Here is a 25940-nt window from a genome sequence, read left to right as displayed (position 1 = left end):
TCAAATGTGTATGAGCAGATTCACAGTAAAGAAACATATTGCATCAATGACTTTAATTTGATTACCTTTCATAAATAAAGTGCAAAGATGTTGTTTTTCCCAAAACCAGAAACCATTTTTTAACCTTCCCCCATAAAATGTCTATCTTTTTTACTCTTACATTAAATTATGAAGTCATAGAATTGATCATAACAGGTTTTCCTTAGAACAGTAGTTTGTGGATTCACATAAAACATGTACCAGTCACCACAGAATGATTACATTAGAATCACTGTGTGGAAAACATCATGTTTCCAAAGCTCCCTAGTTGATTTATATGTACTATCAGGTTTGAGAATCACTGCTTGAAAATAAAAATAACAAAAGATATTCATCAAGTATCATTTTTAGTAAAGTTGCATTTGGACATCCAGTGAAGCCAGTGCTAGTCAGATGAACTGCTGACAAAATTCTGTGTTTGCTGTTGCATGAGTAATTTGCAACATGTACTATTTTATGTTAACTAACTTCCACTCATTCTTTTAAGGATACAAGATATATATCACTTTTTGGATTAATTTTTGTAATTATGAGGTAAACCATGGGAAATTAGTACTACATCTGAAATTCTAGGATTAAAATCTGTTGTATGTTTTATTGTCCAGCAACTTTTTATTTCCTCTTCCTTTGTATTGGAAGGCAAGTGATTTTTGTGACGTAGTCACATTTAGAGAAGGTTATTTTACATCATGGAGATGGGATTTATACTAAACTCACTGAAGATATGGGAGAGCTTGTCAGTAGACAAGTAAATTGAGAATTATATTTTTTTAAATGTCCTGAAAAATGATTGGATCACAAGTGTTGTGCAGAAGCTTTAAAAGACTACTCACAACTGTCTTTATAAAAGCAGCAGCTCCAGATAACTTGAAGAAAAAGGATTTGTTAAATACCTCAAAGTAAGACCAAACAACTACCCAAGCAGTCTGGCATGTAACTGGAACTAAGGAAGTGCATCCAGTGCTTCAGTATTTCGCTTGCTGGATATAGGCTACCTTACCATTGTGCTTTGTTCTTTTCTCTCCTCTGGTGCTTCTTACGTTCTAGGTCGTGTGAGATGTATCTGTGAACTTGACCAGCCTCCCTGGTGGAGAAGATGTGGATTCCTTGAGAGCAGGGTCGTTCTTATTCTTCTTTATTTGCTCTCCAGTATCTAGCACAGCTCTTTTGCTTGCAAGTGGGCTGGGAGGAAAAATTACTTTCTAGGGAAATATTTTTATGAAACAGAGTGATACAATGAATATCAGCCAAGACTTCGCCTAACTTTCAGAAAGTTTCTATTTCAATATCAGGGCTGAGAAGTAATCTGTTATTATTTTCATCCTCAAATCCTTTAGAGCCTTGCTATTACAGAGCTGCTTTATTGCTGAGAAGGCTGTTATAAAGAGGTCTTTTACTATTTCAACAATTAAAATCCGTCAGATGGAATCTCAGCTGACTTAACCAGTGCTGGATAATCTAGTAAATACTGTAATAGCCAAGGTTCACTGTATTAATAATAGATTTTCTTCTAAAGAAGTTAGAATAACTTAGTAATTATTAACTTTAACATATCACCCAAAGAATTAGCAAATTTTCTTAGTTTTATAATTTGCCATGATATTTAGTGCTTCAGATAGCAAAATTGCTTGTCAGAAGAGCAGAGAACGTATTCAGTGACTTTTCTCCACGTGAAAAATCCGTTCAGCATAGATACTGATTTGAAACTACTGCTTGATTTTATTCTAAATTATTATGTTTGGGACATAAGCCAAAGAGAGAAATGCGTTTGTAGAGTTGTTAACAAGACAGCACTTTCATTCAGTAAAAGACAAAAACTAATTTTTTTCAAGGAGCTAATTGATATCTGATATATACATACATATATATGTATATAAGTGTGAAGAATTAAACTGTTCTAAAACAAGAATTTAAATCAGTGATTATGTGGTACTTTTGAAAAGTTCCTATTAATTAATGTGCTTTTCTGTGCCTAAAAATAATTATTCTTAACAAAACTATTGTACTAACAAATTATTCATACTGATGAATTAAGATATCAAACATTAAAATTAAAAGATGACATAGCTATTTAATTTTTTAAATAGAGATATGCTAGTCCCACAACTCAAAATTTATGATTCTATCAAAAACACTAATTATACTTAATAGGGAAATATCAGATAGGTAATGTAAAATTTTCTAGTTGCCAGCCCATTTCATTAAAATATTGACTAGAATACTAATTCCAAAGTAATTGCCTGTCAAATCAAATCAATTAAATTAGGTTAAACCCAGCCTCTGTGGATGCACTGTGAAATCTCCACTGGGCACTACTTACTTAGAAAGCATAAGGTAGGCCAATAACCAATCAGGTGTTTATGAGTCAGAATTTACCCTTCCTTCCTTTCCATCTTTTCCCCCATAGATTTCAGTAAATAAGAGTATTCATCAGTTTGCTTTGTTTCTCCCTTCCTGCCAAAAACTCTTATTATATGTCAGTATCTTTTGTTACATTGGTCTCCTGTCAGGATCACCAGGAGATGATCCTATGTTTCAAATAGGTTATCCTGGTTAATTAAATTTTCCATTAACTGAGGTGAAAATTTTATTACCTTTTTTGTTTATTTCCAGATTTATATTCCCAGATTCCTGATGTCTGCCTCCTGCCTACTACTGCCTTCTACTGGTAGATGGGAGATAATGTTGAGGACTTAGTTCCAATTTGTTGTTACTTAGAATGAAATATATATATACCCAGCCTTGAATTCCAGTTGGAGTCCCAGCATTCCTATCAAATAAAAACTTGTAGTAGTTTTACATTTAAGTACTGTGAAGTATCTTTGATAGTGTAGAGTAGGAGCAGTAGAAGATGTGAAATATCAGTGATGTGAGAGAGAGAATAAAGTAATAAGACAGTATGTTTTTTTATCTTTCATTCCAACTCCTTTTGGATTCTAAATCTCTCATTGCCAATAAACTTTAGAGTTAGAGAAAATATTTCTGAAGAAATGAATATACTTAACCATGTATGTTTTAAAGTGCTTTTTTTTTTTTAATATGGTAACTCTTTTTATTTTTTTAAGGAACCTCCATACTGTTCTCCATAGTGACTGCACCAGGTTACGTTCCCACCAACAGTGTAGGAGTGTTCCTTTTTCTCCACACCCTCTCCAGCATTTATTATTTGTAGACTTTTTAATGATGGCCATTCTGACCAGAGTGAGGTTATATCTCATTGTAGTTTTGATTTGCATTTCTCTAGTAATTAGCAATGTTGAGCATTTTTTCATGTGCCTGTTGGCCATCTGTATGTCTTCTTGGAGAAATGTCTCTTTAGGTCTTTTTTTTTTTTTTTTAAGATGTTAGGGATAGTAGGAGTTTATTTATTTATTTATTTATTTTTGCTGTGTTGGGTCTTCATTTCTGTGCAAGGGCTTTCTCTAGTTGTGGCAAGCGGGGGCCACTCTTCATCGCGGTGTGCGGACCTCTCACTACCGCGGCCTCTCTTGTTGGCGGAGCATAGGCTCCAGACGCGCAGGCTCAGTAGTTGTGGCTCACGGGCCTAGTTGCTCCGCGGCATGTGGGATCCTCCCAGACCAGGGCTCGAACCCATGTCCCCTGCATTAGCAGGCAGATTCTCAACCACTGCGCCACCAGGGAAGCCCCTAGGTCTTCTTAAAGTACATTTTTAACAGTAGAAATCTGAATCTGATTTAAATTTACAAATAATCGTTTATCATATTAATAAGGAAGGATTTGTTTTTATCCATTTACTTTCTCTTCCTAGGATTTATTTTCCTCTGAAATGTCATGAACTTATGTTTCAAACAGCTATTGCTTTCACATTATTGTTACTACTGCATTATTAAAGTAGACACTACTAATTCCTCTTTGTGGAATGGATTAAGATAAGAAGGTATCATGTGTAAACCAGAAACAAGTAATCGATAGCCAAAAAAGCTGCCTGAGAAAGGAAACTTAATCACATTTCACTGTTAAGTAGTTTTGAAAGTAGGAATTGTAGCGTGGAAAGGGAGGCCCCAGCCAATATTTTAGATTCTGCAGTGCTTTCATATTACAGTAAGGAAAAGGAGCTTAATTAATATCATCTCAGTCATAATCTGAGCAGGAAATCAAGTCATTTCTGCATCCTCTAGTCTACTACATCATTTGTTCCTGAGTTTCATTTTATTTTTAGTAACTCCTAAACTAATTGAGAGTTTTCTAGACAAAAAGAGTAGATCTACAGGGGACTTCCCTGGTGGTCCAGTGGTTAAGAATCCACCTTCCAATGCAGGGGACGTGGGTTTGATCTCTGGTCGGGGAACTAAGATCCCACATGCTGCGGAGCAGCTAAGCCCACACGCCACAGCTAGAGAGCCTGCGTGCCGCAACTAAGACCCGACACAGCCAAATAAAAAAAATTAATATTTTTTTTAAAAGAGTAGATCTACAAGTAACCAACTTCCCAACCCACCCTCAGGGAATTTAGTAGGATGGACAGTGGTTTGAGGATGTATGAGAAAGCAATTTCTGAGTATTTCTAGAAAGATTGGACCTGTTAATAGCTTTAATATAACAGTAGGATGGTTGCCACACGTTCTCAGTCTTTTCCTGACTTCTCTTTGCTATTGATTTTGCTTGCATACAAATTGAACAAACCTGTCTCACTAGAAATAATCAGGTGATAGCATATGCTATAGAACTTAACACTTACAACACTTACAGTTTTTCTTTATAGAATGGGAATGTAAAAAGGAAAATCTTTGAGGAACAAGAGAGTTAATTGTTAATTCTATGTGAAAAACATTTTGCCTTTTCTCAAATAAATCTTCACTGTAGACAAGATGCAGTAATCTGGTCCTATTAGAAACTCTCTGGAATATATATCCCCACAGGTAAAGAATCCCTCCTATTACATCTGTTCTCAGTAAATTCCTGTATTTATATAAAAGATACCATATATTTTACTTTCAAAAACAGTAGTCCAGCGGTTAATGTTAATGGTGGAGATTTCAGGCACTGTGATAACCAATTTAAAAAATTACTTTTGCCAGGGGATTTGTTTGTAGTTTCTATATTATACCCTATATAAGTATTGCCTGTTCTGTCTTCAGGGTGTCTCCTTCTGCTCTGCCTGCAAAGTGAGGTCATCTAAATCCTGTTGCAAAATGGTGGTTCATTTAGTTATGTAATTGCTTGAAATCCCAAAATAAGGACACTATTCACATACACGTTGTAAATAAAAATGTTAGACTAAATGATAAAAAATATAGTGTAAGTGACAGGATGCATGGTTTTAAAACTTTTTGGAGTCACCAGAACCCTTTAAGAATTAAATCAAAAGACCTTCCTAGGGCTTCCCTGGTGGTGCAGTAGTTGAGAGTCCGCCTGCCAATGCAGGGGACACAGGTTCGTGCCCCGGTCTAGGAAGATCCCACATGCCACAGAGAAGCTGGGCCCGTGAGCCATGGCTGCTGAGCCTGTGCGTCCGGAGCCTGTGCTCCCCAACGGGAGAGGCCACAACAGTGAGAGGCCTGCATACCACAAAAAAAAAAAAAAAAAAAGACCTTCCTAGAAAAATTCATACACACATAATTTTGAATACAATTTCACATTGAACTCTACAGATTGAGTCTGAATCGTGTAGGTGTTCATGGACCCTAAGATTAAGGTCTTCTGCATTAATTAGATCTGCTCTGTCAAATATGATAGCCAATAATCACATGTGGCTATTTAATTAAAATTAAACAAAATTGAAGTTCCTCAGTCTCACTGTCCACATTCTCAATGCTCAATAACCACATGTAGCTAATGGCCACCATGGACAATAGCCAATAGGACAAAGCAGATATAGAACATTTCCTTTCTCTCAATAGGTTCTTTTGGACAGCACTGGGTTAGGTGTTTCTAAAATACTCTATTTAAAAATCTTATCATTATGTGTATTTATGTATAAGTATTTCTGTAGAGCTGCATGATTTGACAACCCAGAACATATATGTTGTAAGAAAAGTCAAGCTCTTTTTGACACAATACAGATCTGTTCCCGAAATATAAATAGGACTCAAAGTAAGGCAGCTAGCTAACCTCAGCTGGACCTTCAGGACTATTCTACAATGATTTTTTTCTAAATTGCATTTTCCGTTAGTAGTAGTTCTAAATCTTTTCCATTTTTTCCTTAAGTTCTTGTCTTCAGTGTAGTTGGAGACCTCACCTCCTATGTTCAGAAAATTGAGGCTGTCAGTATAAATTCCTTCAACTTCCCTTATCTCTGTATAAAAATCTCATCGTGTTTTCTTTTATTGTAATATGCTACAGAAATAGCAAGGTGATCAAGAGAATGTAAAAGCCTTTGAATTTTAACTATATAATCAGGACTTAAGAGTAAATAGACAGTTATGAAGTGAGCTTATTCTTTGTTAGAAGTCTGGGATCCACTCTTACATGACTTGGTGCTTTAGATCTACTTAAGGACCATGGAATGTGTATTTTGAATTAATGTACAGGAATTGCAGTACACCTCAGTGCATATGATGCCTGTCTCTCTCCATCCTCAAACTTACAGCCATACTCATTATTATCAGTAGTAATAATGGGAGCTAACCTTTATTGCACTAATGTGTCGACCACCCATGTGCTTTACATCAGTTTCCTCAATTAACCCTCATAACAACTCCATCAGGTAACTAGTATAATTAATCCATTTTATGCTGTAGAAACAGACTTGACGTTAAGTAACTCACCCAGGATTGGTTAATGGGACCAAGTGTACAGTATTTTTAAGTATATGCACATTGTTGTATAGTGGATCTCTAGGACTTTTTCATCTTGCATAACCAAAACTCTATACTCATTGAACAACTACTCCCCATCTTCCCCTCCTCCATCTCCTGACGACCACCGTTCTACTTATGCTTCTATGAGTGTCACCACTTTAAATAGCTCATATAAATGGAATCATGCAGTATTCATCCTTTTGTGATTGGCTTAGTTCACTTACATGTCTTTCAGTTTCATCCATGTTGTACTGTATGACAGAATGTCCTTTTATAAGGCTGAATAATGTTTCATTGTATATCTGTACCACAACTTCTTTATCCGTTCATATGTCGATGGACACGTAGGCTGTTTGCACCTCTTGGCTATTGTGAATAAGGCTTTGTTGAACATGGAAGTGCAAATCTCTTCACATCCTGTTTTCAGTTCTCCTTGATATATACTGCTGGATTATATGGTAGTTCTGTTTTTAATTTTTTGAGGACCCTCCATCCTGTTTTCTGCAATAGCTGTAGCAGTTTACATTCCAAGAACACTGTACAGATTTTCTTTTTCTCCATACCCTTGTCAACACTTATCTCGTGTATTTTTGATGATAGTCATTCTAACAGATGTGAGGTAGTATCTCATTATACTTTGATTTGCATTTCCCTGGTGATTAGTGATGTTGAGCACCTTTTCATATACCTGTGGGCTATTTGTATGTCTTCTTTAGAGAAGTGTCTATTCAGGTCCTTTGCCCATTTTTTAATTGGGTTATTTGTTTTTGCTTTTGAGTTTTATGAGTTACTTGGGTATTTTGGATATTAACCCTTTTGCAGTTATACGGTTTGCAAATATTGTCTCCCATTCCATAGATCGTTTTGTTGTCTTTTTTTTTTCCTTTGCTATGCAGAAACTTTGTAGTTTCATGTAGTCCTACTTATCTATTGTTTTCGTTGCCTACACTTTGGTGTCATATTCAAGAAATCATTGCCACCCTCAGAATGGGAGAAAATATTTGCAAATGAAGCAACTGACAAAGAATTAATCTCCAAAATATGCAAGCAGCTCATGCAGTTCAATATCTAAAAAACAAACAGGGCTTCCCTGGTGGTGCAGTGGTTGAGAGTCCACCTGCCAATGCAGGGGACATGGGTTCGTGCCCCGATACGGGAAGATCCCACATGCTGCGGAGCGGCTAGGCCCGTGAGCCATGGCCACTGAGCCTGCGCGTCTGGAGCCTGTGCTCTGCAATGGGAGAGGCAACAACAGTGAGAGGCCCGCGTACCGCCAAAACAAAACAAAACAAAACAAAAACCAATCCAAAAATGTGCAGAAGATCTAAATAGACACTTCTCCAAAGAAGATATACAGATTGCCAACAAACACGTGAAAGGATGCTCAACATCACTAATCATTAGAGAAGTGCAAATCAAAACTACAATGGGGTATCACCTCACACCAGTCAGAATGGCCATCATCAAAAAATCTACAAACAATAAATGCTGGAGAGGGTGTGGAGGAAAGGGAACCCTCTTACACTGTTGGTAGAAATGTAAATTGATACAGCCACTATGGAGAACAGTATGGAGGTTCCTTAAAAAACTAAAAATAGAACTACCATATGACCCAGCAATCCCACTACTGGGCATATACCCTGAGAAAACCATAATTCAAAAAGAGTCATGTACCACAATGTTCATTGCAGCCCTATTTACAATATCCAGGACATGGAAGCAACCTAAGTGCCCATGGACAGATGAATGGATAAAGAAGATGTGGCACATATATACAATGGAATATTACTCAGGCATAAAAAAATGAAATTGAGTTATTTGCAGTGAGGTGGATGGACCTAGAGACTGTCATACAGAGTGAAGTAAGTCAGAAAGAGAAAAACAAATACCATATGCTAACATGTATATAGAATCTAAAAAAAAATGGTTCTGAAGAACTTAGGGGCAGGACAGGTATAAAGATGCAGACATATTAAAAAAAAAAAAAGATGCAGACATAGAGAATGGACTTGAGGACACAGGGAGGGGGAAGGGTAAGCTGGGACAAAGTGAGAGAGTGACATGGACATATATACACTACCAAATGTAAAATGGTTAGCTAGTGGGAAGCAGTTGCATAGCACAGGGAGATCAGCTCGGTGCTTTGTGGCCACCTAGAGGGGTGGGATAGAGAGGATGGGAGGGAGACACAAGAGGGAGGAGATATGGGGTTATAAGTATATGTATAGCTGATTCACTTTGTTATAAAGCAGAAACTAACACACCATTGTAAAGCAATTATACTCCAATAAAGATGTTAAAATAAATAAATAAAAATTTAAAAAAAATCATTGCCAAGGCCAATATTAGGAAGTTTTTTTCCTATATTTTCTTCTAGGAGTTTTATAAGTTCAGGTTTTATATTTAAGTCTTTATTTTATTTTGAGTTGATTTTTTGTGTGTGGAATAAGGTAAGCGTCCAGTTTCATCTTTTACACGTGAATATCCAGTTTACCCAATAATAGTATTTTTTAATGAATGGTTGTTGAAAAAACTATCCTTTATTGCACTGTAGTCTTGGCATCTTTGTCAAAGGTCATTTGACACTATGTGTTTGGGTTTATTTCTGGGCTCTCTATTCTGTTCCTTGATCTATATACATCTCATTAAGCGAGTACATACTGTTTTGACTACTGTAGCTTTGTAGGATGTTTTGAAGTCAGGAAGTGGAAGACCTCTAGCTTTGTTCTTCTTTCTCAAGGTTGTTTTGGCTATTCACGGTCCTTTGTGTTTCCATATGAATTTTAATGTTTTTTTTTTCTATTTCTGCAAAAAAAAAAAAAAAGCCAAAGGAATTTGATAGAAATTGCATTGAATCTGTAGATTGCTTTGGGTAGTTTGGACAATATAACATTTTACATCTTCCTATCCATGAACATACGCTGTCTTTCCAATTATATTTGTATCTTTCATCAGTGTTTTGTAGTTTTCGGTGTACAAGTCTTTTTGCCTCTTTGGTTAAGTTTATTCCTACATATTTTATTCTTTTTGATACTATTGTAAATAGAATTGTTTTAATTTCCTTTTCAGAAAGTTCATTGTTGGTGTATAGAAACACAACTGATTTTTGTATGTTACTTGTCCTGCAACTTTACTGAATTTGTTTATTAGTTGTAAGCATTTTTTTCTGTGTGTGTATACTCTCTATAGTAATATAAGATCATGTAATCTGCAAACATAATTTTACTTCTTTTCTGATTTGGATGCCTTTTTTGTTTGTTTGTTTCTTGTTTGTTTCTTGCCTAATTTCTCTAGTTAGGACTTCCAGTATTATGTTGAATATAAATGGCAAGAGTGGGCATCCTTACCTTGTTCCTCATCTTAGAGGGAAAGTTTTCAGTTTTTAACAGTTGTAAATATTATGAGCTTTTTATATATATTGCCTTCATTATGTTGAGACAGTTTCCTTCTTTTTCTAGTTTGTTGAGTGTTTTTATCATGAAAGGATGTTGAATTCTGTCAAATGCTTTTTTTCCATCTATTGAGGTGATCCTGTGATTTATGTCTTTCATACTGTTAATGTGGTGTATCATATTGATTGATTTTCATATGCTTAACCATTCTTGCATCCCAAGGATAAATTCCACTTGATTATGGTGTATGATCCTTGTAATGTGCTGTTGAATTTGGTTTGCTGGTATTTTGTTGAAGACTTTTGCATCTTTATACATTAGGGATATTAGTCTGTAATTTTCTTGTAGTGTCTGTCTCGCTTTGGTATCATGGTAATGCTGGCCTCATAAAATGAGTTTGGAAGTGTTCCTTCCTCTTCAGTATTTTGGAGGAGTTTGAGAAGAATTGGCACTAATTCTTTAAGTGTTTGATAGAATTCTCCTGTGAAGCCATTTGTTCCTGGGCTTTTCTTTGTTGGGAGTTTTTTCATTACTGACTCAGTCTCCTTACAGTTACAGATTTTCTATTTCTTCAGTGATTCAGGTTTGGAATATTGTATGTTTCTAAGAATGTATCCATTTCTTCTAGGTTATCCAGTTTGTTGGAGTATAAGTATAATTATTTATAGCAGCCCCTCATGATCCTTTGTATTTCTGTGTTATCAGTTATAATATCTCCCTCTTTCATTCCTGATTTTGAGTTTACCTTTTAAAAAAACACCCACTCTGGGCTTCCCTGGTGGCGCAGTGGTTGAGAGTCTGCCTGCCGATGCAGGGGACATGGGTTCGTGCCCCGGTCCGGGAGGATCCCACATGCCGCGGAGCGGCTGGGCCCGTGAGCCATGGCCGCTGAGCCTGCGCGTCCGGAGCCTGTGCTCCACAGCGGGAGAGGCCACAACAGTGAGAGGCCCGCGTACCGCAAAAAAAAAAAAAAACGCCAACTCTTATTTTTGTTGATTTTTTTCTATATTTTTTCTATTCTCTATTTCATTTATTTCTGTCCCAATCTTATTTGTTTCCTTCTGCTAAATTGGAGCTTGGTTTGCTCTTCTTTGACTAGTTCCTTGAGTTACAAAGTTTGTTTATGGGAGATCGTTTTTCCTTTTAACATACTCATTTACCACTATAAACTTTCCTGGTTTTCCTGCATCCCACAGGTTTTGGTATCTTGTGTTTTCCTTTTGTTGAGACTTGTTTTGTGACTTAATATGTTGTGTTACTTCCTTGATTAAAGACCATCAGGATCTACTCACAACTTTCAAATTAAATATAAATCTTTGGCCTGGCATTAAGGCTCACCAACATGTGATCCATCTACCTTTACAGCTTTTTCTTACTTAGACTCTAGCACTATTTGGACTATTTTGATTTTTTAACTACCCATATGTACTTGCTGGAATTCTTTACCATTTCAGGAATCCTCTGTGATGACTACGCTTTATTTCTCCAGTTTTAAGGGTTTTTTTTCCTCCCTATTCTAAGCCCTTGATTTATATGGTCAACTTCACATATGTTAACCTGTATTATAATTGTTTGTACAGTTGTCTCATATTTTCTTCTAGACTAACAATTTCTTCAGGATAGGTATTTTTATTAATAATCTTTGTATTTCTTTTAGTATCTAGAATTAACGTGATGCATAATAGGCATTCAATTTTTAAATGGTAAATATAATCAAAATTTTTCATCTTAGATCTTAAGACTTAGAAAGTGACTGAATAAAACGGTGCTTGCTCTACTGCTTTCTCTTATCTGTCACAGTCACATTTAGGAACTCATCAGTTGGCATGCTTTTTATTTAAGAATTTTTCAGTGTTAAAAAAATTGGGGGCAAATAAATGCATTCATAATCTCATTGTTTTGTATATTCTCTTTCAAACCTTGTACTTGCATTTGAGTGTATGTACATGTATGTTTATAATTGCCAGTTAGCAAATGCATAATGTTATATAGCACAGATATGCCAGATATTATAGAACAGTTTTCATTTGTGTGACATTTAGGTTGTTTCCATTACTTTACTTTATAGGTGATGCTGTAATAAAGTTTTCATAGCTTTTTGCCTGTTAAATTAGCTCCTTTAATTTTCAAGCATGGGTTTATTAGGTTTAAGGGTTGACTATGTTTGTAACTGTTTTTATACCAGAGGAAGTGGCAAACTTTCCAGCTGTATAGATGAGTTCTAAGTCCATCCCCCAGCCTTCCCACTTTTAGTAGGAGTATAGTAAATTAATCTTTTATATTTGGGGCCTCATTAATTTACAAGATGAATTATTAGCCCAGGGGTAATTAAATAAGGGTGTTGTATTCTTACTCTGAATTTAAGAGATTGATAATGGTTAAAAAGACTAGACCTGGTCTTTGCAATTTTCCAAATGCATCTGCTGGGGAGCCACTCTTAGAAATCAAAGAACTGACTTGTTTAGGAAGTAGAAGACCATTTTTTGGTGTAAGAGCAAAATACTCTCAAGAATTTAGAAATAAAGTTACCTTCTTGGAGTTTAATTTTTAGAATAAAATCAGCATATAATCAGTGAGATTGATTAGGCATTGAAATCCTATGGAAATATATGATATCTGTCAGATCAAAAGCTTAGAGAACAGGCCTGAAAATATTATCCAGACTTGTTAAAATACGGAAGTGAGCTATAATCAAATAAATTACACTAATATATATAAAGAACAAATGTAAAGGAAATGTTTACTTTGGAAACTAGAGTATGTTTACAGTGTTTTCAGAATTAAAACAGTAAAAACAAACAAAAACACTCCACCTATCTCGATATTCCAGTTTTTATGATAGATATCAATTAGATGATCAGAGTGTGATGAGAGTAGCAACTAAATCAATTTTATCTGGGTTGAGTGTATCACCAAATTACTGCTTCGTTTTCACAGTTTCAGTGGTGGTGTGATGATAATGTTTGCAGGGACTTCTTTAAAGGGGAAATGATGTGTGAGGTGTTCTACAGTTCCTTAGGATGGAATGCTGTAAAAGTTCTTATCAATTATTTGTTGATCTGGGCTTTTCTTCTCTCATTCAACTTAAGGGAGACAGAAACCTCAGTCTTCTTATTTTTTCTTCAAAGCACCAGCAGCCAGCTATTTGTTTGGCAGTAATGATATATTGCAAAGTCTAGAGCTGCCTATTTTAGCATATACGTATATTATGAATTCATGACTGGTTTGTTCCCTAGATAGAACTTTGCTACTCAAAGTGTGGTTTGTGAATGAGTGGGCTGACAACATCTGGGAACTGAGACATGTAGAATTTCAATCCTGTCTACCTCTTAGGCCAACTTTGTTAGTTCATGTACTCCAAGAAGCACACACTAAGATGGAATTTGACGTTGAAGAGATTTGTTAGGGAAGACGCCAGAGGGAAGAAGGAGAGGTAGGTCTGACCTGTGTGAAGGAAAGAGGGTAAGGAGGGTTGTGTAGGAGCTCAGAGTACAGCACAGTTCTAAGCAAGTTTCTGGCAAGCCAGTGGGGAGTCCTCCAGCCAGTGTCCCATGTCAGTGAAGTTCCATCTCTCACAGGAATGAGTCTGCCTTGCTATTTCTGCTGCCTCCAATCATTTAATGAAAGCAGTGTATGGAAAGCTTGGCTTCAGTGCAAGTGGGATTTCAGAGCACAGCACCCAAGGCCTTCTTTGCATTATGGTCACAACAGCAAGAGATTTGATTGGCACAGTTCCCTGGCCGCCACACCTACTGAATCAGGTGCATTTCAACAAAATCTCCAGGTGATTATATGCATATTAAGCTTTGAAAAGCACTACCCTAGAATAATAATTTGACACTTTGAGGATCTTACCCAGAGTCAGTAAAATTGTTTATAATCAGCATAGGATCTCCTCAAAAACTCAGCTCTTTCGGAGTGGTATTTTTTACAGTTCATTTGAACAGAGTTGCTGTTCAAAGTGAGAACTAGAGCAGATAATTTGTTGTTAATTTGTAACAAATGTGGGAAGCAGATTTTGAGCCAAAGCAGAATTTCCAATGATACTTTGCCTCTTTGCTGAAAGGAGCTAGATATAATTTACTTCCTTTGGCCTTTTAGAGTTCAAAGTTCTTGTAGCAAAGAATTACGTATTTCTGCGTCTGTTGTCTTTTTACCATGTGGTAAGATGTAGATATGATTCTTGTGGTGACAGCTGGAAATAAACTGTTAGATCTTACTGAGTTTCCTCTGCTGACACGGTGCTTAGCATTTGAGGGGCTCTCTCTAGGACAGACTACACTATAAAGTTAGCTTTGCCACAAGGCATTGTCACCTAACTTATGGATTTTTCCATGAGTCCAAGGTATCCACACTCTGGTATATATATGATCAGGAGACCCACAGTCCCCATGTGATCATCCTCTGAACCACTGATTCCCAGGCTTCAGTGTAGAGACTACTGCTTGGTAAAAATTACAGTTCCTCTGTCTACAGTAAGGTCTTGAAATCACTACTTTTAAAAAGCCTCCCAGGTGATGAAACTTAATTTGGAAGTCACTGCTCTAAAGTAAAATATATACAGAGGATTGGGGTCTATCCCACAGAAACATCCTCAGATGGAGTGGTTATAACTGACTCAGCATTCCAAATGATGCTTGTTCCTTCTTTACTAGAGAGTATCTTTACATGAAAAATTAAAAATAATTTTGAAATCCCTAATTAAAGATGAAATACTTTTATTACACTCAATAGTATTTATTGTTATCTCAGAATTCAATGTAATTTTTACATCATTATTTATTAATTAGCAGTGGGCCTGTTAACACCAAGGCTCACAGGACTGAATATCTGGCTATAATTATAGTTGGACTACTCTCAATCCTGGGCAGAAAAAGTTCTCCTAAAGACAGACAGCCAGAGGTGTTCCCTAAAATAGAATTTACCTAGAAACTGAGTTAAAGGTGTAACTCTAGTTGTAAGTACCTCTGGTCCATTATTCATTCTTTTATTTCTTTGTTCAGCAAACACTTGTGAAATACAATCTATGTTTCAGGCACTGTATAATCGATACCAGAGACCTGAAAATAAGTAAGACTTAGTGCTTGACCTTGAGGAATTCACTAGACTACCCTAGTGGCAGAGATATACATGAAAACAATTAATTACAACAGAGATATTTGTATTGTTGAGCATGGAGAGATGGAGTAGGTCAAGCCCACAAGCAGCCGTGGGGCGAAGGTGGGGGGACAGAGTGAGGGACAGCTGGCAAACACAAAGAATAGCACAGGTGCATCACATGAGACACCAGTTACTGCTGCCTTTGTCCACAAGCCCTGTCAGGAATATCTAAATTCTGAGCAGATCACCTGAGCTATCTAAAACTTAACTCATTATCCATCCCTCTCAGAAAACAAAAATTCTGCTTCTCTACATGTATTTCTAGATTTGTGACTGGTACCCCCATTCATACAGTCTTTCCAGCCAGAAACCTGGGAGTCTTCCTCATCTCCTTCTCCTTTACTCCCTGTGGCCAGCCATTAATCAGGAACTGTCAGTTTCATCTTTGTAGCCTCTTCTCTATTCCTCTCTTCTAAGCACTGCTAACGTTGCTGCTTCAGACAAGCTCTCAAACTTGGACATCTGCAGTAGTCTCCTAACTGGTCGGTCTCCCCATCTTTAGACTTGTCTTCTTTCCAATCCATTCTCCCCATATCAGTTTAAAACAGGAGAGACCCCTCCTATAAGGAAAGGTCTAAACTCCTTAGAGTTAGGTATAGGTTGAGAGTGCAAATGCTTGAGCCGAACTGCTTGGATTCAAATCCTGACTCGACCACTTACTAGCTATCTGAAGGGCAAGTCACTTAGCCTTTCAGTGACTAAGTTTCCTCAACTGTAAAATAAGAGTAGAAATTGACTCTCTGTCATAGGATTACCGTAAGGGTTAATTGAATTAATACTGTACCTGTAAAGTGCTTAACAATGCCTGGCACAAAGTAAACACAGTGATGGTGGGTACTCATGGTAGGATAATAATGCACAGTATTTGTGCCAAGTAAATAAAGATGACCAGGACTCACCTTGTCTTCCAGAGACTAACAGTCTGAAGGTAAACAGATTACTTCTTATGATCAATGCTGTTATAAATTTGAACACAGTGCTAAATGATTATGGAATCAGGAGAAAATTGTAGAACCTTGAGATCTAAAAATGTTTTTTTCTATTAATTTTTTTTATTTTATGGATGTATAGCAACTCAAGTTCCCAAATACAACTTAGTACCTCTCAAACCACAAGTTCCTCATACATGAAATCTGTAGATTCATGATTTTGCTCCTGTATACCCTTACAGTGACAGTAAGCAATTTGGTTCTAGTATGTGTGAACATTTAGGTCCCTTCTCTGAGGAATAATTTGAAAAAAGAGAAACTGGCATTGAACAAACAAAAGGGAAGAGACATGAGCCACAGAAGAATAGTAGAGAGTTTGCAGTAAAGTCTCAGGAAAGAAGACAATGGTAGAGTACCCAGTGGTTTTGAAGGATGTGGGCTACTGAGGTTTAAGAGTTGCTGGTGGAGGTGGTATGGGGGAGGCTGCAGGACACGGCAGAATGCATATAAATTTAGTATGACTTACAAGTACATATGAATTCAAAACAGCACTGAACATAGTTTAACAAGAAACACAGTTGAGGAATTGCCTTTTGGGGTTGGAGGCAGAAAAATGTAGTGTTTGAATTTAGGCTCAAATTAGTAAGTTTAGGCTATTTACTAACACTGTGACTTGGGGAAATTATTTAACTTTTCTAAGCCTCAATTCTCATCTGGAAGATGGAGGTTGTAATAGTACTAATCGAATAAGGTAGTTAGGGTTAATTGAGAAAGTGCCCTAAAACACTTTGCTGGTAATTTACAAATAGCAAACACCTAGTAAGGTTAGTTCTTGCTGTTGGTGGTGATTATTAATATAGTGTTTGCTTTCTTCAGTTAAGAAAAATGAATTTACAGATACCTCAATCAAATTTGGGAAGAAGAATATAGTACAGTACTTGTTATTTCCTAGATGGCAGGTAATGTTACTAACGTTTATTTAGAATAGCTGCCTTTTGTTTTCCTATTCTAGGGAACGTAAAATATTATTACAGAGTTTCATGAGTATATCACTTACCTTTTTCCCCATCCTATTTTTCACATGCAGGTTTAAGTTCCTGCAGAACTTAACCTATAACTGAAAAATATATCCTGCAACTAAAGAGCTATAGCATTCCAGAACTTGATTTCATTACCTAATTTAATGAATATAATAATGGGTAACACACCAGTCTTACTAATAGTGCTTCTAAAGTGCTTAAATATTTTTAATATTCTCCCTATTGTCATGTGTACCCTGTTTTCTTCTTTCCAGGTATTTAATAATTTTAGGTAACTAAGATAAACAGTTTGATTTAGCCTACTTTATTATGAGTGATGTATTAGAGGACATCGCTTATGGGACACGTTCCCTCTCCAGCTCACTTAGGTGACTGCTGTATCCCCATGCTCCCATAAATCCTATACATTCTCGCTCTCTCTTTATCCTTTTAACTTATCTTTACCTTCAAACAAATTTCAAGCAGTTAGGCCTTGATGGTAAGAATAGTGTCATGCAAAGTCAAGCAGGAAAAAACTCAGTAGATACTCAGCTAATTTTTGTTAAGTGAGTGAATGAATGCTGCCCTCTTACATCATTTATCCAGTTCTTAGGCCATGGTCAGCAGTGTACCAGTAACTGATTCAATTAATTATTCAATTAAGAAGGCCTTTAAAAATAGGTAAAGTAAAATAAAAATAAGGAATAAAATTTAACAGTAGAATTAATAGTAACCTAATTCCAAAGATTGCTGTTTGTGAAATAGCTGTCTTTCTTTCCAAAGAAGGTCTCCTGCCCTTCCTCAGATGCCAAATGCCTTACACTAGTTACCTTGTTGCTGACTACTCAGTAGTCTGCGTAAGGTGACAGGTCCAGCCTTCCACCCTAGAAGACTGAAGAGGACTCCTGACACAACTGGCTATAGTTTGAGGCCCTGAATTCAGAGCTGTAGACCTTACATACTTCAACTCTTAAGGATACTATAGGTGACGTTAGGAAAAGGAATAATGTAGACAAGAAAAATGTTTAGCATGTATGTCTAGTAATTGAGCATTCATCTCTTTGTTTGCAAGAACTTGAATTATGATACATAATTATATAATCAAATGATAGATATAAATCAACATCAAAAATTGCCACCTGGGCCACGCAGCACATGCTGTGTTAACCCAATATGAGACCTGTCTTCTTCGCACATGACAAATAATCAGAAACAGGAAAGAGTTTGCAGGTGTAACAGGAAGCAGCTTAAAAGATTGTCCTGGCATCACCTGTAGCCTCAATATATACCATTTGCCTCCCAGCGTGATGACTTTCAGCCATAGGTCACAAATGGGCCTTAGAACCTTAACCCAGTGTGTTGCAGCCTTCCCCCTCCAGGTACCCCTAGATTTTCTGCCATTGGCCAGTATCCAAGAAGAAGGCTTGAACAGCTGTCCTGACAAGTGGGTTTTCCCAATTCAAGCTGGCAAATGGGGAGTTTGAGCTGCTTTGTTATACTCCCTGCCTCTGGGTTACAGAAGCTATTTAAAATGGTAATAAAGTATCGTGCTCTCTGGTACTGTGTATTTTCTTTTTTGGAATTATGTAAATATCTTTAGGATCCTTTTAATGCAGGAGGTGAGAAATCATCCTTCTAAAGAGAGTTGATTTCAGCTTTTTTTTTCTTTTTCTTTTTGTCTCTCCCAGACAGTAAGGATTGTATCCTGGAGCCGCTTTCCCTGCCAGAAAATCCAGGTGGCACCACCAGTTTAGAAGGTTCTCCATCTGTGCCTTGTATTTTCTGTGAAGAACATTTTCTTATAGATGAACAAGACAAACTTCTGAAGCACATGATCATTGAACATAAGACTGTCATAGCTGATGTTAAGTTGGTTGCTGATTTCCAAAGGTAAATTTTGTTTTTATCCATAAAGAATTGTTTATTATTTCTTAAAGGAAAGGCATAGCATATATAAAATTATTCCTATAGAAATATGAAAATTCATATTATCAGGTTTCACCTTAGTCTTTTTTAAACTTTGTACTTATTTGCCTTCATGAGTGTGTAAGTTATGTTTGAAAATGTCACATACCTTTGTATGTCCTACAAATTCTGCAAGCAGACCAACTTTCCGAAGAGTCAATAATATTCCCTTTACCACATTCCATGAAATTTTGGACATTGTTGATCTCTATCAGATTGATGTTCTTTTCATGTTTCAGGACCTATGCATTCTGCAGCTAAGTGAGTTCTTCCAGAAAGGTGAGAATAGACTTGGTAAAAGGCCACCCAAAGGGCAGTTTTGGGGGAAAGAGATACTTGGAGCCTTTTAAGCCAAAAGCTTATCATCCAAACACCTGTCAGCTTAAATGCTGTTATATGGTTGAAAACCAGGAAAATATTGAGTCTTTCAACAAGCCAGAGGGCTATAAGAGTAGACAGCAATTAAGGTCAGTGACTGAGGTACTTAGAGGAAGAGGATGAAGAGTAGATGTGAGTAGTTGAGGAACTGCCAACATTGGGCATGTGTGAAATGTAGGAACCTGACCTATACAACCAGGCCCCCAAAGTGAGCTAATTATAGTCACTAATTCTAGACTAATCCTTGGTAGTGATTGTCTAAGAGAAATGCCTTCTCTTAAGCAGATATAGTAGAGTAGTTATGTACAGGTCATTATTAGTTGAAATTTGGAATAATTTTCCATATAAACAATATCAGTGTAGTTAACTGGCTTTGTATAGTTACTGAAAGCACATATTTTGGTATATCTGGTAGGGTCCCATTTTGAGATGTTCTGCATTGATTTCCCTACAAAACGTTAGAGTAGCCCAGATATTATAAAATCCCTGCATCTAAACTCTGTATCTCCCAGACCACATTATCTTAGCAGGCAACTTGTTTCTTAGAATGGGTTTTGCAAGCAACAAGCTGTATTATTAAGAGTAGACTGTGAAACCTGGAAGGCCTAGGATTAAATGCAGACTCGGTGACTTTCTTTACCACATGGCTTCCAGCAAGCTACTTACCACTCTAAGCATCAGTTTTCTCATCTATAGAATGGGGGTAACACCAGCCCTCATAATATTATTGAGCATTATATAAAACAGGGCATGTATAGCACCAGTGTCTGAGATATCTTTTATACACAATAAATGGTAGCCAAATTTTTAATTATATTTTGATTACAAAAGATATATTTGAAGTCTTAGCTTCCTGCAACGGTAGCTTAAGATTTCAATAGGCATTTATGCTGGTCTGAAGACCTAATTATCATTTGTAAAATTTGTTTTGAGAAATTTTCATTTAAGTTTCTAAGTACTCTAAACTTCTAGAATGGCAGTTTGTTTTTAAGGACAAATAGCCACAGTGCTCAAAGGGGGAATATTAGCTATTCTCTAGCCCTTCTTGGCCTTCTCAGATGCATAGCACCAATAATGAATGTCTGCTGTGTGCTGTCTCTGTTATGGCCCCTTATATCCATCCACTCAGCATTGTTACTTGTGAGTAGACTTTGGGGCTGTATGGTTAGGGGGCAGAGACAGAATAGGGAAGGAGAGTTATATGAACAATATATGCCACCAACTACTGGAATAAACTAATTCTTACATGCCTTCAGAGGAAACACTCTGTGCTTCTCATTCTCATTCATTATTCTTTGTTTTCAATTAAAATTTGTATGTGTGTATATATGTATATACACGTGTGTGTGTTGGGAGTATTCTGGGAGTTTTCTCTTATATGATACCTAGTTATAGGTGGTCAGATCTGTCGATTTTGTTTTAGACATTTCTTAGGCTAGAGAGCTTTGAATTCTTCTCTTATTCAAATAACCATTGACAGGACTATCAAAAGAGTTATTCTTTTATAAATTTCCTATCACTTGGCCTTTCTTTGATGTAAAACTTTTTTTTTTTTTACTCTTTTTTACCACATAAATGCAAATTCTCCCTAAGGAATTGCAGAAAAATATGATGATCAACCAGTGATAATTGAGTAATGTTAAGATTTTCTTTGTCTTCTTCTAAAATCTGTGAGAAATGTCTGAATCAGTTCGTATTTTATCCTTTGTACTTATGTATGATGGCTAAGTGGCTATATTTGTACTAATCAATCTCTCTTTTATCATTGTTGTCAATCTCATCTGTATGTGGGCAGGAAAATCAAATTATTTACTAGGTCTCAGGGCTTAGGAATTAATAATTAAATATTGAGATCAATCACACTATAAATGCAGTTATGTAATAAAATGGATGCTTTAATTAAAAAGAAAAAGATGCATGTCTGATATAAGTGCTTTCTAAATAAAGTGTGTAGTTAACATGTACTTTAAATTTGGAAACCTAGATTTTCCTTGTCAACTCTCCTCCTAATTAAATAAAAGTTTCACCCTCAGGAAGTAAAAATGTGATTAATTCACACTGACCAGGAATGGATATGGCTAAACTTTGTTATTTTTAAATACCATTTAATATATTAATAGTGTTGTGATTAACAATGTTGTGTTAGTTTCAGGTGTACAGCAGAGAGATTCAGTTATACATATACAAGTATCTATTCTTTTTCAAATTCTTTTCCCATTTAGGTTCCACAAGGACCTACTGTATATAGCACAGGGAACTCTGCTCAATATTATGTAACAACCTATGTGACTTTTTCTTAGCAGTTATTGAGGGGAGGGAGGGATAGTGAGAGGTTCAATTGGCATGAGTTAATTCACTCAGAACTTCTTTATAGGTTGAATAATTCTTATATATATATAAAACTTCTCAGAGAGAAGTTGTTGCTTCTGAGTACAATAAGTAATAAAGACGATAAATAATAGATAAGAGATGGACTTACCTTGTCCTTTGTAAGAAATAAGCTCTAAAGTTTCAGTTTAAATATATTTAACATTTTCTTTATTGGAACAAAGTAACAGTAAAATTTTCTCAGAGCAAATAAAACAAAAACAAAAGTAAAAGTCTCTCCTTTGAGCCGTTTATTAACATAGTTATTTATACTGAGCTACTTGCTAGCTTTATTCAGTAGATAAAATTTTTCCAGAAGAAAAATGTTAACTCCTTAATTCTTGCCCCTTTCTATATTAGAGTCCACTCATTCAGTGCTACTTAATTAATGACTGTATCTCAACTCTTTATGCTTCTGTCAATAAGCACGCCAGTTACAATGGGGAGCTGGGCAGGCAAGATGATATTACTACAAGGATTTCTTGTGAGATGTGATTAAAGTTCTTTTAAAAGAAAGTATTTGCTGGTGACCTAATAATTACTTTTATGGCTTTTTAATAAAATATGAAATGCTGTGATAACTGTCCTCCAAATAAAGGGTTCATACCACATATTATTTCTTGGCTTCCTTTATATATTGAGTGGTTTCTTTAAATAAACTAAAGAAGTAGGAAAAAATGAAGAAGTACTAAGTGATACCTTAACATGGAAGAATAAATTTTAGTGGGTGGGAAAAAATGCCACCAGTGCATGTATTGAACATCTGCTATCTTTAAAACATCTCTCAATTGAATACAATTTATCTGAATGCTTTTACCAACCACAGGGAAATGGACATATTGATACCTCTTAATTTTAATTATAAACTAAAAAAGTACTATTATGTGATAACTAGGATACATCTTAAATTTAGACTTAGATCAAAAGTTTGTTGCAATTCAGATCTATTTATATAGTATACCACAATAAGATATGATACATAATTGTATATGTTTAAGTTATATGGTAGTTTATGGTTATATTTTGCTTTTGTAACATGATTCTTTTGCCCTTTGATGTTATTGTCACCCAGCCTTTGGTCAGGAGGAGACCACTCAGATGACACCTTTGTGCCTATTGGACTGGCCTACTACCTGCTTTATCCTTCTTTCCCCAGAAGCTACCTAACAACATCTCAGAGATGCTCTTAGAGATGGTGTCTGAAAAACATCCTTTCCAGAATTCATGACCACTTGTTCATGAAGCAATAAAATAGCTTTTAACCAATGTAAAGACTACCAGACATGAGCATATAACAGTATCTTCTCTCTCTTCATCCCATTGGACGCCTTAACTATTTGAAGAGGGTAACTGAAGTTCTGTCAGACAGAATCTCCCCATGATTTTAAGTCAGCCGATGTTAGTAATCACTTCCCTTGTGCCTACCACACTGAGGTAAACTGTGATACAAAACAAATACATGATGTGAGCCTTCTCTTCAAAGATCAAGGAGAAAAGGACTCAACATGGAAGTCCTTAGAGACTAAGAGCCATTGACTTTTGGAATCAGGACATCAGAGGGATCAGTGCCTCTGTAGGTACTGTACCTTTTGCTTAGTCAAGCAGTTCCAATTCAACAGCCCCAAACAGCTGGTGTCAACTTTCAACACTTGGGCAGGAAGTTAGGAGCAGTTCAGACGAAGAGCTGCTTTTAGGTAATATGCTTTTCAGAAAAGGAAGACCTTCCCTCTCCCTTCAGACTTCATGTCTGTACTTCAGTTTTGCCATGTCAAAAAGCATTCTCCTTGGTCTCTAAGGAAGAAAATTCTTCAAGTATCGCAACTGTAATTCTGGAGGCTTTCTCCTTTTTTTCTGAAATTTTTCTGAAATTCTTGTGTAGATTGGTCCTCACGTGACATGAGAGGCATTGTGTTGTAGGAGACTTGAGTTTGGATTTGGAGACAACAGATCCCAATTCTAACATTCTAATTGTGTGACCTTGGGCAGGTAGGGTCTCAGTAATGGTAGCTGCTAATAATTGATATCCTTCTGATCACCATCATCATCATCACTCTACTCTTCCCCGCCTCAGCCACATGTGTGTGCCCTCTGACACTACTCATATAACTATTTTAATTTGCTCATTAAATGTTTGATGAAACGTTATCATTGTTGTTTTTGTTGTTGTTTTAGATACCAATATTTCTCTGGAATAACAAATTCTTTACTACTTTAATCTTATCTAAATATGTTACTTTTTCTTATAATAATAACTTTCATTTATTAAACACCCAGCATGGTGGACACTGCTTTACATGTGTTATCCTGTTTAATTATCAACAGTCCATTTTGCAAATAAGTAAGCTGAGTGTCAGAAAGGTTAAAAAATCTTTTAATTCAGGTTCATGTCTCTGAATGCAAAGTCCCTGCTTCTCTCTTCCCTGTTGCCTGCAGGGCTGGTGGAGTCAGTTAATAAAACGTCAGCCACAAGGGTTGGACCATCGTCTTAATTTAAAAAGCACAACTACTTCTAGCTCAAGATCTGTGCAGATAAGAGACTCTTATTGTGTTGACTCTGTTAAAGAATTAGTGACAATTCAAAGGACAGTCTGGTCACTAGTATCTGCTCTTACCTGGTCATCTGCTTCATGTAATTTTTTACATGTAATTATCACTGCCTTTTAACGAACTGTAGGCTCATAGTGGAAATAATATAAAGGGCTGACAACAACTGTTCTGTTTTCTCCAGAGGGTGGCACCCACAGAGCCTTCAGTGGAGTAGTAATCAAGAGTGATGAACCTCTCCTTGGTGTATTCTAGTGGTAGCCATGAGGAAACTCCAGATAAAAGTTGACTCCCTTTTCTTTCAGTTTCCCCTGGAGGGGAAGGAAAAGCAACTAGTGGGGAATGGAAAAGAGGAGAATAAGAGTAACTATGTAAGATAACTGGGGAGTGGAGGGTGCTGAAGCTGGCCAGGATGGCAAAGGGAATAACGTGTCAGCCTTTTGTAGGTGCTTTTCCTCTTTTTGTGTACTCTGATGGACCTGAAATGCCTTCGGCTCTGATACTTCTAATGTGGGAGCCAGGGAGCTAGACATAGGGTCATGGTTCATCATTTATAGTATTTATGGTTTGAGACTGAGCTGGAGCCTCAGATACATCATTTTCAGATCTCTTAAAATAAGGTCTAGCACTGTTTTATAAGGAAAGAGTTCTACCCCTTCTTACCCATCCAGGTTGCCAGCATGGTTATACATGAGAAGGAAGAGCTAAAGCATGTGGTTCTATTGTTATACATTATTCTTTTACTTCTTTTTTTTTTTGTAAATTTACTTATTTTTATTTATTTTTGGTTGCATTGGGTCTTTGCTGCTGTGCGCGGGCTTTCTCTAGTTGCGGCGAGTGGGGGCTACTCTTGGCTGCGGTGTGCGGGCGTCTCATTGCGGTGGCTTCTCTTTTTGTGGAGCACAGGCTCTAGGCGTGCGGGCTTCAGTAGTTGTCGCATGCAGGCTCAGTAGTTATGGCGCGCGGGCTTAGTTGCTCCGCAGCATATGGGATCTTCCCAGACCAGGGCTCGAACCCGTGTGCCCTGTATTGGCAGGCGGATTCTTTACCACTGCACCACCAGGGAAGCCCATCTTTTACTTCTTTTACTTATATATTCTATATTCAGTGTTGTCATCCATTTATATTTTATATTAGCTCGTGTCACGTTTCTCTCTTTCTCTCAGACCTCTCTCCCGGCACATTTTTTTTTTCCTAATGTATAATGAATGCCCTTTCTATAGAGCACCATGGGTTGGGAAAATAAGAAAAAGAGATTAAAAAGGAGTCAAAATATTGGGAGCTGGAGAACTACTTAGAGAACCTTACAGGAATCTTCAAATGCTCTTCTACCTCTTTAAAACATTTAGTGTGGACCTACTATGTGCAGGACACAGGTGCTATATC

The 25940-nt window shown here is 36.6% G+C and overlaps 1 protein-coding gene across 5 annotated transcripts in view; it reads left to right on the top strand.

Annotated features, from left to right (window-relative positions):
* ZNF277 (zinc finger protein 277) overlaps nucleotides 1-25940 on the top strand; it is a 130987-nt gene that overhangs the window by 42211 nt on the left and 62836 nt on the right. For 4 of the 5 annotated variants that reach the window (XM_027102157.1, XM_027102159.1, XM_027102158.1 and 1 more), the window contains exon 2: nucleotides 18989-19190. In XM_027102157.1, the coding sequence (XP_026957958.1) occupies nucleotides 18989-19190 (202 nt within the window). The remainder of the gene's footprint in view (nucleotides 1-18988; nucleotides 19191-25940) is intronic. The other variant, XM_027102160.1, reaches the window with a different exon arrangement.

The sequence above is a fragment of the Aethalodelphis obliquidens genome, unplaced genomic scaffold, assembly GCF_003676395.1.
Source record: "Aethalodelphis obliquidens isolate GAN/ISIS:26980383/991018 unplaced genomic scaffold, ASM367639v1 scaffold5, whole genome shotgun sequence".
Taxonomy (NCBI): domain Eukaryota; kingdom Metazoa; phylum Chordata; class Mammalia; order Artiodactyla; family Delphinidae; genus Aethalodelphis; species Aethalodelphis obliquidens.
The sequence above is the reverse complement of the archived record's forward strand: the minus strand, read 5'-3'. Positions and strand labels throughout refer to the sequence as shown.